At 35.0% G+C, this 15519-nt stretch overlaps 1 protein-coding gene across 3 annotated transcripts in view; it reads right to left on the reverse strand.

Annotated features, from left to right (window-relative positions):
- LOC5577812 overlaps positions 1-15519 on the reverse strand; it is a 67133-nt gene that overhangs the window by 30707 nt on the left and 20907 nt on the right. For all 3 annotated transcript variants that reach the window (XM_021855011.1, XM_021855009.1, XM_021855010.1), the window contains exon 2: positions 10-405. In XM_021855011.1, the coding sequence (XP_021710703.1) occupies positions 10-214 (205 nt within the window). In that variant the 5' untranslated portion in view covers positions 215-405. The remainder of the gene's footprint in view (positions 1-9; positions 406-15519) is intronic.

Below are 15519 nucleotides of genomic sequence, written 5' to 3' on the forward strand. Positions count from 1 at the left end.
ATTACTCACTGATAGGGAAAGTTTTCCAGTGGTACAAAAATTGCTCTGCAACGGCCTTGATATGCTCGATCAGCTGTTCTACTTCTGGGGGTGCTCCAATAAGATTGATTTGGAAATGCACCGGCTCTTTCTCGGGCGGCAGCAATGTGTTTGGACGAACAAGGGCAGGTGTCGCAGTACCCATGGGCAGGGTTGCCGTATCACCAGTCTCCATCGTTACGATCTAGTTGGCAGGCAGGTGTTTGCATCACATAGTCGCACTTGAAACCTATAGCTTAGAACGGATGGATACGCGCTATCGTGTGCACTACCAGATCACACCGGTCATCCCGGAGTTTGACGTAGCCTACTGTGTGTCTCTATGTCTGCCAGCAGACATTTGTAATCCTTGGGTCATGGGGAATGCTGTAAAGTTCAAAAAGAAAAATCAGATGTTAGTTTGAGATTCAGGTACCTAGCGTCGATGTACCAACGCTAGCGTCATTATTTTTACATCATCTGAAAGCTTTTTATCTTGGTTTTGTGGGAAAAATATGAAAACTGCGAAAAGTCATATGTTTGCATTTATTATCGCTTGTGCCACTATAGGAATACATGTGCCTATAGTAGCACTATTTCTAATTTCTGTTCCTATGGACCTATGCACGCGTTCACTATTTGACGTTGTAGCGGTGCCGTGTTATTTATGTGACCATGGAAACCAGTGAATTCGGCACCGCTCAAACGTCAAATTAGTGAACTCGTGCAAAGGTCCATAGTAGCACTAGCATCTCGGCGTTGGCGTTGAAAGTGTGGATCAAAAGCTTTCGTTTGATGTAAAAAAAAGTACATAATTCATTAATTATTTCGTATAATAAAAAATAGTTTCTCTCAGTAGTGCTACTATAGGAACAATAGGTTAACTATAGGCGCAAGGGAGCTCAAATTTTAAGCAAAACTAATTATTTCGATCATTTTTGAACAAAATCAAGCTGTGTATCAATGGTACTTAGATAAATAGCTCCTGACCTTCATGTCAAAAAATATTTTGAAAAGATTCATAGCAAAACGGCCGTAAAAAGCCACTAGTGCGACTATAGGGGACTGTCCACTAAGGGAACACTGACCCTACATGAAAAATGTAGTCAAAAAGTAGTTCATTCTCTAAGCTATTCATACTCCCACTTCATCCATCTTGATATGTTGGCAAAGATACCTCTGATTGTTAACAGAATTATAAGACTTTCTTAAAATCGTGGCTTACTTCAACTCAACATTTTTTTCTTAAGCTATAATTGATTAACTCTCTAGATTCAAAAATTTTAGAGTTGGTAGTGGACAAAGATGGAAAAAAATCAGATCTAGCGACAAGCAGTGCAGTATTTGAATCGTCTAAAAGGTGCAATTCGCGGAGATAACACGAAAAAAATATCTAGCATTTTTATTGCAACAGTTGAAAGAAGCGGTGTTCAGCCTCACTGCAGTAGCATAATCTGCTTAAGTGTCTGTGAACATCTACTCTAAATTAACAAAAACTGAAACAAGATCTAATTTTGAGTCAAGAAATGGAAGAAAAGCTTGCAACTTTCCAATTAATATTTGCTAAAAAAGATTTTTCTACATTTTATCGCGTTCAGCCTCCATCTGATGTGTCATTTGACTTGTTGAATTCTGATTGTCAAGAATATTTTTAATAAATTACATTCTGCCATTATGTTTTTATGTTTTTAATTTTTTGTTTATAGCATGAACATTTGCCCAATGCCCAAATCGGGGGTGGATTTACAGAACTGATCAAATCCACTGTCATTGTAGATTTTCCAGAACTTACAATAACGCAGACCTGCTTATTTCCGCACATCTGGCCACGTCCTTACAAGTGCTTTTAGTGATAGTCATTCATTTACTTAAGGAAGCGTTTGGATCCGAAACAGCATAACGTTGTGAAACATTAATTGAAAAAAGATCATTGAGGCTGTGAACCGTTTCACAGATTCGTTTATCTTTTAGTTAAAATTTGACAGTTCGATAGTTATTCCCCTTTCGGTTAAAAATAGCCCTGCTCTGGAGCATGATTAAACTTTACAATACAAAAGTTACTTTCTGCTCTCGGTAATTTGAGAATAACTTCGAAGTTTAATTTAACCATTTGAGGGGAAAATGACTATCGAAATGTCAAATTTTAACTAAAAGTTTAACGAATCGGTGAAACATTTCATAGCCTGAATATAAACCAAATTCTGTCTTCAAATGCTTAAAGCACCTCATTTAGGTTCTGAAAGATTAGTTTGAAATTTAGAGCTACGCCTTTTTCAACTGTTCACCCTGAATTTTCCTTAATACGGGTCAAACTATTAGAAATTCCTCAATGCAACCTTCGGACTAAATGTTCTTCACACCAAAATGTACATCTTTTGGGAACATGTGGCGGTGGGATTCAATTTTTTTCGTTTTTTTTCTATTCTATTTTAAGTGCTTGCACAGCCAATATTGAAATGCATCCTGGAAATATCGAAATTTCTCACAGTATTTTCTTGTAAGCAATCATATTTGCAGCATATCCGTGATATGGTACAAATATTTAAATGGCCAGGTCCACTGTGCAAACTTGAGTTTGAAGATAATTCAAATACAATACGGTTATCAAATTATCTACATAGAAACAATATGATAAACGCAAATATTTGCATTTTAAATTCAAGAAACGGGGACAACCGTACCAACCGTTTCATTTTAGGAAAATAGCTAAATACATTAGGAGTAGCTTTGCTAAGAACTTTAATGCACACCATGTGTTGCTTCTACTTCTCTTGGGATGGGACACACACATTTCTCCCTGGCTCAAAAGCCTTGGCTTAAGCGCCTTTTCTCTCTCTCTGGAAAGACATAAAGACACACCCATAACGCAATAGTTTTGAATAAACAACGAAAAATCAAAGACTCCAGCTCTCGATTAAAATAACCCTTCTTCTTCTTAGCATTAACGTCCCCACTGGGACAGAGCCTGCTTCTCAGCGTAGTGTTCTGTGGAAGTAGTTATTAACTGAGAGCTTTCTTTGCCTAAATTGCCATTTTCGCATTCATATATCGTGTGGCAGGTACGATGATACTCTATGCCCAGGGAAGTCAAGGAAATTTCCATAACGAAAAGATCCTGGACCGATCGGGATTCGAACCCAGACACCTTCAGCATGGCTTTGCTTTGTAGCCGCGGACTCTAACCACTCGGCTAAAGAAGACCCCATTAAAATAACCCATTTAGGGAATAAATAGGAACAAATTCACCAAATTATACAAGTAGATTATGCTATCCAGAAGGGTGACTTCCAGTTTCCTTCATCAGTGGCACCATTTGAATAGCAATTAGGAATAGAATTATAAGATAACTTTTCTCTGCTTCTTCTAGAAATATTATTTGATTAATGTTCACTTTTAGCAAAATTTTGATTTGAATTCTTTCCGGACAACACTACACAGTTTTTTTTTCACATATCAATAAGTACTAATTTGGATTTTCACTTCCATCAGCCTAAACGATACATAGCCGTGCAAATTGATTTTTTCACGAAACACTAATCAATCAGCTATAAAACTGGCGTATCGTTAGTTATACATGTACAAATATTAGTCAAATCCTGAGACGAGACTCGCGGAGACGGTTTTCTTTTACTGCGATTGCTGAGTTTTTTTTTCTTATTCCACTCAGTGTTTACATTAATCATGCGCAAGCCGTTACACATGAACATCTCAGCGAAAAAACTATTGCGTATGCATCACACCGAAGCGTAAACGGCCTTTTGAGTGACATTTCATGCCAGTAAACCTAGCAGACATTATAAATAAGTAGTCTTGTGCTAAGGCTAAGTAGCCCATCATTCGTTTTGGCAACAATAATGACTTATCAGCTTGCATTTCAAAGTGATAAAACTCAGTCTTAATAGTTTATATTGACTGGAAAAAGTATCACTGTACGCGCTTACATGCATAAAGTATGCTGATACTTTTTCAGCTGTGTCAGTGCAAAACCAACTGATTTTCTTCGATTCGAAATCGTGAGATGAATTACTTCGCTATTACTACTTCGCTTTAAGATTTATTAGCATCTTTGCTCCGCTAACTGAGGTTTTTAGTGATAGTTTCTTTCGAATACAATACTTGTCACCTTTTCAGCTACAAAATCGACGGGCTGCATTTGACGTTTCGTGACAGCGGAATCTGGGCTGCAAATGATGTTGATATTTTTTTCTCTTCGCGAGCCTAATTGAAATGATACGCAGGAAGGAGAACAGATGGTACTCAAATTTGTTCGTATTTTTTATGCAAAAACTTCAAAAAAGAAAAAGAAAAATGTTTTCTTGTTGATTTGTTCATAATTCACAAAACGCTTATATTTTAGCATGACTGTCTTCCACAATATGCTCTTAATCAACACAAACAAATTTGCTGAACATTTTGATAACCAACAAACTATCCTTCTTTTTGTTATGGTAATATTGAAGCTTGAGTGTTTGTGCTGTTGTATTTTGAACACAATCAGGTGGAAAACCCTCACTTTTCCTACATAGCTATAAATGGTTCGAGAAGACCACAGTTTCAGACCGGTATATTTTTAAATCCAGATAATTTCGAAACTTGGAATCTTGAGTAAAGTTATTCTGAAAGAGAAGCGCTTTCTGGTGGTACCTCATTTAATTCGGAATTTGACCGCTGGGTGGCATTAGTTGGCATGGAACTTTTACTTTTGTGTTGTATACACTGAAAACAGCATTGCGGTTGAAAGAACTATCATTGTTCGAGTTAGTTAATTCAAAATTTTGCCACTAGGCGGCGTTAGTGCGCATGAAACATTTGTTTTTTTTTAGATATCTTAGGAGCCTGAGCGCTTAGAAAGATAGCGTATTCGGCAAAGTAGTTCAGTAGCTGAAGATCTATCATTATTTGAGCCAAGATAGAGGATATTTTGCCACCAGGCAGCGCTAGTGAGCTTGAATTTTTTGTTTTACGGATTTCAGGATCGTGACATTTTAGAGAGGCATCTTCGGCAAAGTTGTTCAAAAACTCGTGGGCTATCATAATTTTACCCAATCTCGAACTTCAAGGATTAAACAAAGAAAGCATTTAAGCTTCTGAACAACTCAACCGAAGACGTCATCTTTCTAAGTGAACAGGTTCCTTAGATATTTGCAAAACAAATGTTTTATGCTCTCTAGCGCCGCCTGCTGGCAAGAATATTGAATCAACTAGCTCGAACCATGATGGTCCTTGAACTGAACAACTTTGCCGGAGACGCCATCTTTCTATGTTGTCAGGATGTGGAAAAATCCCGAATGTTTTGACTCCATTAATCATAGCCGCCCTTGAGCTACTGAACAATTTTGTATAAGACGCGTTACAAAAATTCGCGCGGCACCCGAAAGGTTAAGTTAGTTATGTTAGACGTGCTGTGGCAATTTCATTCAAATCTATGCATAAATAACCTCAAACGGTTAGCTGTTTGGTAGGGAAAATCGTAAAAGTTGCAAATGTATTGGCAATACTGTAGATGACTAAACTGAATATAATCTCGGAGAGAAACCTGCAAGGATCGTGGACGTAACCCGGTATATTTTTTAAATTAAAATCTTAGAGTCCTGAGAATATTCAGATCAGATTATTAAGGAATATGGAGCAGAATCTTGCCAGCTTTCTATGTTAGATTACGAATTTATTTTATCAGAATCAGCCTCACTGGCAGTAACCTGAAACTGCTTTAGCCAAAGACCTGATCAGAAAGTATTCTTAACAAACAGTTGCTGGTATTTGTTAAGATTTTTTATCATAACCTATTAGTATTTAAAAAAAATGTTGTAGAGATTTCAACCAGTTTACTAACAGCATTAGAACCATAATTTTTTGAAGATTTCGACTTGAGTAAACCATAATCTTTGCGATTTAAAAATTGTTATAATTTTCACTTTTAATCCAAAAATATGGTACAAGGTGCTACAAAAAGAACAAAGATTATTGCTTCACTCCTAAAATAAAGAGAGATTATAAGCAAGTGTAATGAAGGTTTTCCTTATTTGAGGTACTTGATGACATGTATGACGACCAGGATCACGACTCGTGATCCACGAGGTCAAATATTGAGCCGACTATACAACAACCTTGAAATTAAGATGCCAGAATTTCTCATCCCATCCAAAAAATTCCGCATCAAAGTTAGGCTAATACATCTCCAGAAAGTATAATACACACCAACAAACATTCACGCGGAATGCATGCTGAATTTTAAATCGCCTGTCGCTGTTTAGAGAGGCACGGAATAAAAAATAATAATAAACCATCCCGCGCTCACAAGACTTAGCAACGGAACGCACCGAGGAAGGCCTATGGCAGTATAAATGGAAGAAACCGGCTGATCCCGCAGAGAGTGTTTTGAGAACACCTCCAATAATGAACACGTCCCATTCAAAGTCCAACCGATCAGCGTTGTTGCTCGGCCGGGAACGTTTATCGCATTCTTTGCACAGTTCACATCACAGTGTTAGTTAGCAGATAGTTTGCATTAATTAACGGGATTAAACTCTGGTTTTCAGGCGGACGGGACATGCAGGCCGAATTTATTTTCGGCTGCCAATGGATATGCGACATTTTACCATAGTTACGATAGAGAACAAAATAAAAATGTTGAACTTATTTGAACATTCCTTAATATATTGATTTGAGCTGCAATAAGCTCGGCATACTTGCTCCATGATATGCAATGCAAAGCATAGCCAAAGAAAGCTCTCAGTTAATAACTGTGAAAATCCTCTTAAATAGAACAATACACTGCTAATTAGCTTTGTCCCAATTAAATCGTGTTTAATGTATTCAAATGGTTGAGTACTAGAATTAGGCAGACACTTGGGATGCTACTGGTTCAGTTGTGTTTCTACAAGTGCAATTATACTATGATCACTATATTGATCATTCATCGAGTCCATCAACAGCAAGTTGTAGCAACTGTATGCAGTACCTTAGGTTCCTCGAAATGTCCTAGAATTCAAGACTCCAAGTTTCTGGCACCATAAATTCAAAACTTTTCTGAAATTAACGGACTTTACAATGTTTCGAGCTGTTTGCTTATATTTTTTATTTCGATTTGCTCCCATTTTAATAGGGCCTTAATCTTGTATCAATGGAAAAATGCGGTATGTGGTATAGTCATGTATGGCACAAATTATGTCTGTCACGCTCCAAAGAAGGGGGGGGGATAGGTCGAGTGTAGTCTTACAAAATTTCCAGAAGATTCTTACAAAAAAGTATCAAAAATTGTGCGTGACTTATGTATCATCCCTATGCCCAGACACTACACGTTGTTCAGAAACCAAGTAAATTTTAAAACTTAAGCATCGTAATACAATATTTATAAGGTAGTTATTAGTTTACACAAAATATTAGGTTTATGTATTAACATATTATGAATTTAGAGATACGTCCTCTATTGACGGGACACTTATGAGGAAGTTTAAAGCATGATTCTAAACCCAAGAAAAAAGTTTTTGTTGATAAATTGTCAAGAGGGCACAAGATCCCATCAAATCTGTGCTCACCAGTCGTTTTCTATAGTTAAGCTGCATGTCTGGGCAAAATTAAAAAAAAAATCGTAAGGCCCATTTTGAAGTTACGCCTTTTTGATTGTCTAAGTCTATAAATTCAAAGGAAATCTGAGATATTTGAACAGTTTTTTATTGGCAGTGATTATCAGAAAAAAAAAACCAAAAAAAAAATTGGTTCAAAATAGGTGTTTCTAGTTATTTGTAACCTCTGGGCGGAGTTTTGAATGAGATGATCGTCGAAGTTTTGAGTTACGCCCTTTACACTTACACTACAAAACTATTACAATCACTTATTTTAAAAAGATTAATTAGGCATTCTAATACCGGTAAGCATGTTCAAATGTTTGCAATGACACATTGCACTTACATGCCGTAAATTCTTTCACAATTGACTGATTTTTCGTAGGCTCAAGCTGTTCTGGCTACCTTTGTACTGCCCCAGAACATAAACCTAAATTACTGAGTGATGCACTATTTAACTTCCAGTTTTTGTTGTTTGAAAATCTTAAATTGTTCTGTGGCCGTGTTGAACCTGCTAATCTATGTACACACTTAAAAAAAATCGCAGTATCCTGTGAAATAAATCACCGAATTCGAACTGTAACCAATAAAAATACAGATTTTCCTGTGAAATCTATTATTTTACCGACAAAATCCGTGAAATCAACTATTTTACCGCAGAAAATAGGTGAAATCTACTATTTTACCGAAAAAATAGGTGAAATCTACAATTTTACTGTAACCCTGTGAAATGCTAACGAACAGTTCGGTAAAAGCATTATTTTCACCGAACTTCTGTGAAATCGTGTGACAGCCGCTCTGGCAGGCATGAGCTTCCTTTTGTTTCAGTTTTTGCACACCACTTACAAGCAGTGAAAGCTAGTTTAGTGGTAGCAAGCCTGCTTCCTGATCGATAGGTCGGGAGTTCGATTCTCGGTTGACCCATTTTCTTGTTTTTCTTTATGATTTTATTCGACGATTTTACAGATTGTTCGATGATTTTCACCGAACCTTAAGCTGTTGAGATTACGGTGAAATTTCACCGTAATCCGTATTTTTTTTAGTGTGTACCATAACAGTTTCCAAATCCTACACAAACTGACGATTTGTCTCCAAACTTTCATTTTTTTTTATCGCAAACTGTGCTTGTGAAGTAAGGACTCATTCGCTGCAATAATCAGTGAAGACAAACGAAAATAAATCATACTTTGCTAAACAAACTTCTCATAGGTGACAAAGACAATCATTTAAATAAGTGCTACGATTTAAAATTCCATTGAACAATATAATAATGGATGTTCTAAACTTATTTTTTCCATTTTTCCATTTTGTATCGAAAATTCACGGACGTTAATTTGATTTTATTCCATATCCTGCTATCCATCACCGAAAAATCAAGTCCAAAAGTAATGTTTGACGTCGACTTGCTCTTCGATATACAACATGAATTGCATGGTCAATGATCTGAATCGCCAGTTCATTGCTTCACCAAACTATCCAGAATATTGTTGTATAAAAACTAATTTGTTTACATGATGAAATTGGCTCTGTAATGCCTTATAGCACTTGAGCCTATGAAAAATCGAAATATGGAAGATTTTTTTCTGACAAATGTTTTTACACTGATGGCTCTAGCATAGATAAAAATGTAGGTTACGGAGTTTTCAATGAAAACTTTTCTATACCATCAGCTTAAGAGTCCATGTTCAGTATTTGTTGCGGAGTTGGCAACGATATATAATGCTTTAATTATCATCCTTAATTTATCAGTTAGCAGCTATTCCATATTTTCCGACAGTCTTAGCTCTATTGAAGCTTTAAAATCAGTAAAACCACAAAATTCAACATATGTTATTATTAAATTATAAAAAACTATTGAATACATTAAAAATGCGTTCTTTCAGCATCACTTTCATATGGATACCATCGCATTGACTCATCAATGGTAATGAAAAGGCAGATATTTTAGCAAACAAGGTGCCACAGTAGGTGAAATTTTTGAAAGAAAAATTGATTTTAGGGAGTTTTTTCAAACATGTCGTCGGAAAGCAATGGCTGAATGGCAAAGATCTTGGGATGAAGGATCTATAGGACGTTACTTATACGGTATTGCACCAAAAATATCAAAAAAATCTTGATTTAAAGATTATAATCTGACTTAAGGCTTTATTAAGGTTATTTCTAGACTAATGTCGAATCATCTGCTCACGTCAAGCGTATTGGTTTGAGTGATACTAATCATTGTGACTGTGGTGAAGGATTTGAAGATATAGAACACGTTGTTTGGGTTTGTTCTAAATATGAAGAAAAAACCACCCAACGCAGCAGTCCGCGATGCTCTGTTTTCTCGCAATCCTAATTTCCTAAATCTTATATATATTTCTATAAGCTATTGACTTTCCTATCTAGCTAAATATGATAGATGAGAAGATATTATTTTTCACTCCTACAGGCTTTCCCTCATTCCAAAAATAAGTAATATTTGACGTCAACTTGCTCTTCGATATACAACATGAATTGCATGATCAACGAATCTGAATCTGATGGGGGCCTTCCTTAGCCGAGTGTTTAGAGTTCGCGGCTACAAAGCAAAGCCATGCTGAAGGTGTCTGGGTGTAGTAATAAAATACGTCTTGATGGTTCAGGGGTTTATTATACAATGATCATCCCTAACGTCAAACAACTACTACTGTACCCTATGTCAGCCTACTATGATCTCACTACATCTCGGGCATCCTGACATTATCGATGACCTCATCGATATCACTACCTTCAGACATGTGATCACTCATCCATTTTCTCATGTTTTGGGGCGAACAAACCGAATTAAATGGAGTATTTGCAATTTGAAATCCTTCTATACCACGTATCTATCGTTAGGCAAAATTTTTTGAATTTTATATGGACCTTTATATTTCGGAGCCAATTTATGAGTTTCACCAGATTTCAGAACAATGAAATCACCTTCTTTATAATTTGTACATTTTTTCCTTTTCTTATCAATTTGTCTTTTATTATAATTTTGATTGACTAAATTTTGTTGTCGGGCATTTTCGCGAATATTTGTTAAATTTAATGTTTCTAGATCTGGTTGTCTGTTAGCAACATAATTTGCAATGTTGTTGTTTTCACTATCCAAATTATTTTGCTGAAATCCGAACAATAACACACTAGGATAATTACCTATTGACCTGTTATATGTATTATTAAAAATGAATTCAACTTTTGGTAATAATTTATCCCATTTTTTACACGATTCATGACATAACTTAGCAAGCATTGGGGTAAGTGATTTATTCATACGTTCAACTTGACCGTTTGCTTCAGGTGTGTAAGCTGCAGTTTTTATATGTTCAATTTGATTATTTGAAATAAAATCATTAAATTTTCTCGACGTAAAACAGGATCCACTATCTGTAACAATTCTATTCGGTTTACTATAGAAGTTTATGTAATTCGTCAAATGAACAATAGTTTCTGCTGAGCTAATACTTTTTGTTGGAAAAAATTTAGTAAATTTTGTAAATGCATCTACCATGACTAATATATACTTTGCTCTGTTTGTAGAAGGTAGCTGTATAGGTCCCTAGTAATCCAAGTGAATAGTGGTAAAATGTTTATCTCCTTTATCAACAATTTTTAAAAACCCTTCTTTCTTTCCACTAGGGCTATAAAAATACAAGTCAAGCAATTGTTTATATAATTTTTAACAAACTTATTCATTCTACTGAACCAAAATTGCTTTCTTATTTCATGCATAGTTTTTTCTACTCCAATATGACCACAATTGTCATGACCTAATTTAATGACATTGTCAATCATCAATTTCGGAACAACTTATAAACGTTTGTTACCGTCTTTTTTGAAAAGTACGCCATTTATAAGCTCAAAATCAGGAAAAGGAGATCTCTCCAGAAGCTCTTTAATTCTAATAATTTTCTCATCCTGCTCTTGTGCAACTATTATGTTTTGCTCTATATCATTTTCATTAAGAACATTGATACTTTCAGTTTTATTTTCATCGATTAAATTTTGATGGTCTAATTTGAAACTGTCTACATTTTTTTTAACTACCATGTCTTGACGACTTAAAGCATCAACATGTTGCATTTTTGAACAATCTCTATATTCTAAATCAAAATTATAACATTCCAAAAACAAGGCCCACCTGCAAATTTTTGGATTAACATCTTTTTTTGACAAAGTTTGAACTAAAGCATTACAATTCGTAAAAATTTTAAAATGAATTCCTGCCAAAAAAATGTGAAATCTTTTAATAGCATATACTACTGCCAGTGTTTCAAGTTCAAAGCTATGCAGTTTTGATTCTGAATCATCTGTTTTCCTACTAAAATAACTAATAGGATGAAATTTATTATCATTTTTATTTTTTTGAAGCAGAATGGCTCCGAATCCATAGGAGCTAGCATCACAGTGAAGTTGTGTTTCTGCATGAGGATCATATGTTGCCAAAATTGGCGATGAAATCAATCTGTTTTTCAAAAAATTAAAAGCTTTTAATTCTTCTTCTCCAAATATAAATTTTGCATCTTTTTTCAAAAGGCTATATAAAGGTCTTGCAATGGTTGCAAAATTTAGTACAAATTTTCTAAAACAACTAGTAAGGCCTAAGAACCTTTGAACATCCTTACAGTTTTTAGGTGTTGGAAAGTTAGAAATACTTTCAATATGAGATTTGTTCAATTTCTTTCCAATTTTATTTATAGTATATCCCAGATAATCTATTTCTTCAAATATAAAACGACATTTGCTCAAATTAATTTCTTTTACTAACTTAATTAACTTTTCCTAAAGTCTCTATGTGTTTTTCAAAACTTTCACTAGCTATCAAAATATCATCAATATAAACAATTATTTCTTCATCATCTATCAATTTTAAAAAAATTCTATTTATAAATCTCTGGAAAACCGCAGGAGCATTACATAATCCAAAAGGGACACGTAAATATTCATATTGACCCTTTGGAGTTACAAAAGAAGTATATTTGGTAGATTCGGGTGCAATTTTGATCTGATGGAACCCAGATTTCAAATCAATAATTGAAAATACAGCTTTATCTCTCAAAGAATCAATCAAATCATCTATAACAGGCAAGGGGTAGTTATCTCTTACAGTATTTTTATTCAGTTTTCTATAGTCTACGCATAACCTAAAATCATTATCTTTTTTAGGGATTAATACAATAGGGCTGGCATACGGTGAATTACTTTCTTTAATAATTCCTTCTCTCAATAATTCTTTAATTTTCCCGTCAACTTTATTCTCTTGATCATATGACAACCTTCTACACGGGAAAAAATTCTGTGGTAACAATTACTATTTTAGCTGACTACGCCCATTCTTGAAACTACCATGGAATTTCGGACCAATTTACTATGTTTACGGTACATCCCACCACATTACTGGCATATTTGACAGAAATAATTTACAACAATCTGATTTCGAAAACAGACATGGTAAAATCAAGCGCATTTCTGGTCTGCTGAAAATTGCCGGTGCGAGCGCTTGAGTTAACCCCCTAAAATGGTAGTTTTTAACGCGCAATTTTTTTGTGTGTAGGTTTGAAATGAAAATATTCCTCTTTTTTTAACGATATAGTCATTTCATATTCTGTAACTGGCTTATGTGGCTTTTTGTTGAAATAATATTTACTCTTGAAACATTCTAAAAATTTTGCCATCTCGTCATCAGATATTTTTCCAATATTTGATAACAAAGTTTCGTAAATTTCGGAACTGATATTACATAGGGGAACCTGGTCCAATTCGGACCCTGTTATAATTCGGACCATCAAGCATTTCTCAATACTGTAAAGATCGTGGGTACCGTTTTTCTGCTCACCGTTTGGCTTAGATCTAACACAATAAATTTGACGCCTTTCAGTTATTACGTTTGATTTTTATATTAGTTTATTGTTTTGAAGTGCTCAGGTGTACTGTCGGTTGGCGTTATTTGCAAGCTTCTATAAGCGACAATAATTATCCAATCTCTCTGTGTTATTTTATAATCAAATCACCCTAGCCTAAGCTTTCATCTGACCATATGGTTTTGATATGTCTATGCACCGTTTGTGCTCAACGAGTTTGAAAATCTCAAAATGTGTGTTGGTCCAATCCGGACCTTTTGATATGGTTCAATTCGGACCTCTTGTTTTTCAACGTGTACTCAGTCTATTCTAAGAGCTCCACCCCGTGAAAATCTTCCCGACTCAATCGAAAATCACAAAAGTTGTAATATTGATTAATAGTGCCTTTGTTTCTGTTGCAGTCAAGAAAATGGCTTCGCAAAAAATCTAAGAAATGAGGTAGATTACCAAAAACTAAAGGAATCAATAAATCAGCAACTTGAAAAGCATCTTCATCAATACCACAGCCAAGCTTTATCCAAAATAGTTTGGCAATACACTATAAAAGACGTTTACGAGTAGTATATAAGAACAATACAGTCAACTATCCCTTATCCGATTTACTGTGTTTTTGTTCACAAGCTCGAAGGAAAACGCAGTCCCTTCAATATAGTGTACTTCAATCCATAAATATAAGTAGGTACTTCTCAAACTTGAATTTCCGAGACTTCGAGTCTGTTTGTTGTCTGTTTCAGTTTCCCATACAAGTTCACCTTTTCAACCCGATATTTCATAGCAAAGTTTCAATGTGTGGAAAATTTTACAATATTCAACTTCAAAATTACTTTTTCGAATGTATTTTGTCAAAATAAATAAAAAAAGCTCTAAAATTTGAAAATATGTGTACTTCATCTCGATAGCTCTCATACACGATAGTCTGTTCAAAATCGAGTCAGGAATAGTTGACCGTACCCAATTTTGAACAAGTTTCCGACATATTTTTTAATGAAATTCATATTTCACTTGAGCTTGTTCTGGCTCGAATTGGTTTGAAATTTCTCATACATTGAGTTCATTTTTTGCAGAAAAAGTTCAATAAGCTTTGATACCAAACAAATCTGAGTAATATTTTGTTACTAACATTGCAAATAACGATGAAATATAGGGTGGTCCGAATTAGAACATGGGGGGTCCGAATTGGAACAGGGTTGGTCCAATCCGGACCTTTTGGAGAAGTTGGTTCAAACATGTCTAGCCATGTCCTGGTAGGAGCTATCACATAACTCTCTGAGAGAAAAATGTGCGCGCTGAATTGCGCTTTCTCGAAAACATAAAACTTTTGAATGGCATCATCGTGCTGAAAAGATATGGCCAAAAAACTGTTACTAGGTCCGAATTGGACCATGTTCCCATATTTTTTTATTATTTACCTGAACGTTAGAAGGATTTTCAAACTGTAAATACCTTTTATTGACATCATACATTTTGATTCCATTTTGAATGATCGTTTTAATCTCTGGACGCATGATCACATCTCTTCCGATTATGGCATCGACGAGTCCTAAGTATTTGTCAGCAACAACATGAAACTCAATTCTGAAATGAATGTTTTGCATGATTATCTCAGTCTTAAAAATTCCTAAAATTTTGAGCCTATTTCCACTAATACTTTTTTAATATTTACTATCGTTATAATTGGAAATTCTAGATTTTTCTACTAAACCTCTACGTATTAGTGAAATTGGACTCCCTGTATCATATAAAGATTTAAATATTCTATTTTGACTAGGAAACTGAAAATCTACCAATTCTGAACGTCCATCTTCTACAGCTAAGTCATCTTTAACAACAGCATTTACAAATTTTGGTTTTGGAGCTTCATCACGCACATTTCTCCTGTTGGGATTGGGCCTCGAAGTATTATTACGATTCTTCCAGCAAAATGCAGCGACGTGTCCAGGTTGATGACAAGAATAGCACTTAATTGGTTTTCAAGAAGATAAATTTGATGCTGAGGAAATTCCGAACATTCTGAAAGCTTGAATAATTTCTCCAAGGGTTTTGAAATTTGATAGTCTTGCTTGATTTTT

The sequence above is a fragment of the Aedes aegypti genome, chromosome 3, assembly GCF_002204515.2.
Source record: "Aedes aegypti strain LVP_AGWG chromosome 3, AaegL5.0 Primary Assembly, whole genome shotgun sequence".
In the NCBI taxonomy this organism is placed as follows: domain Eukaryota; kingdom Metazoa; phylum Arthropoda; class Insecta; order Diptera; family Culicidae; genus Aedes; species Aedes aegypti.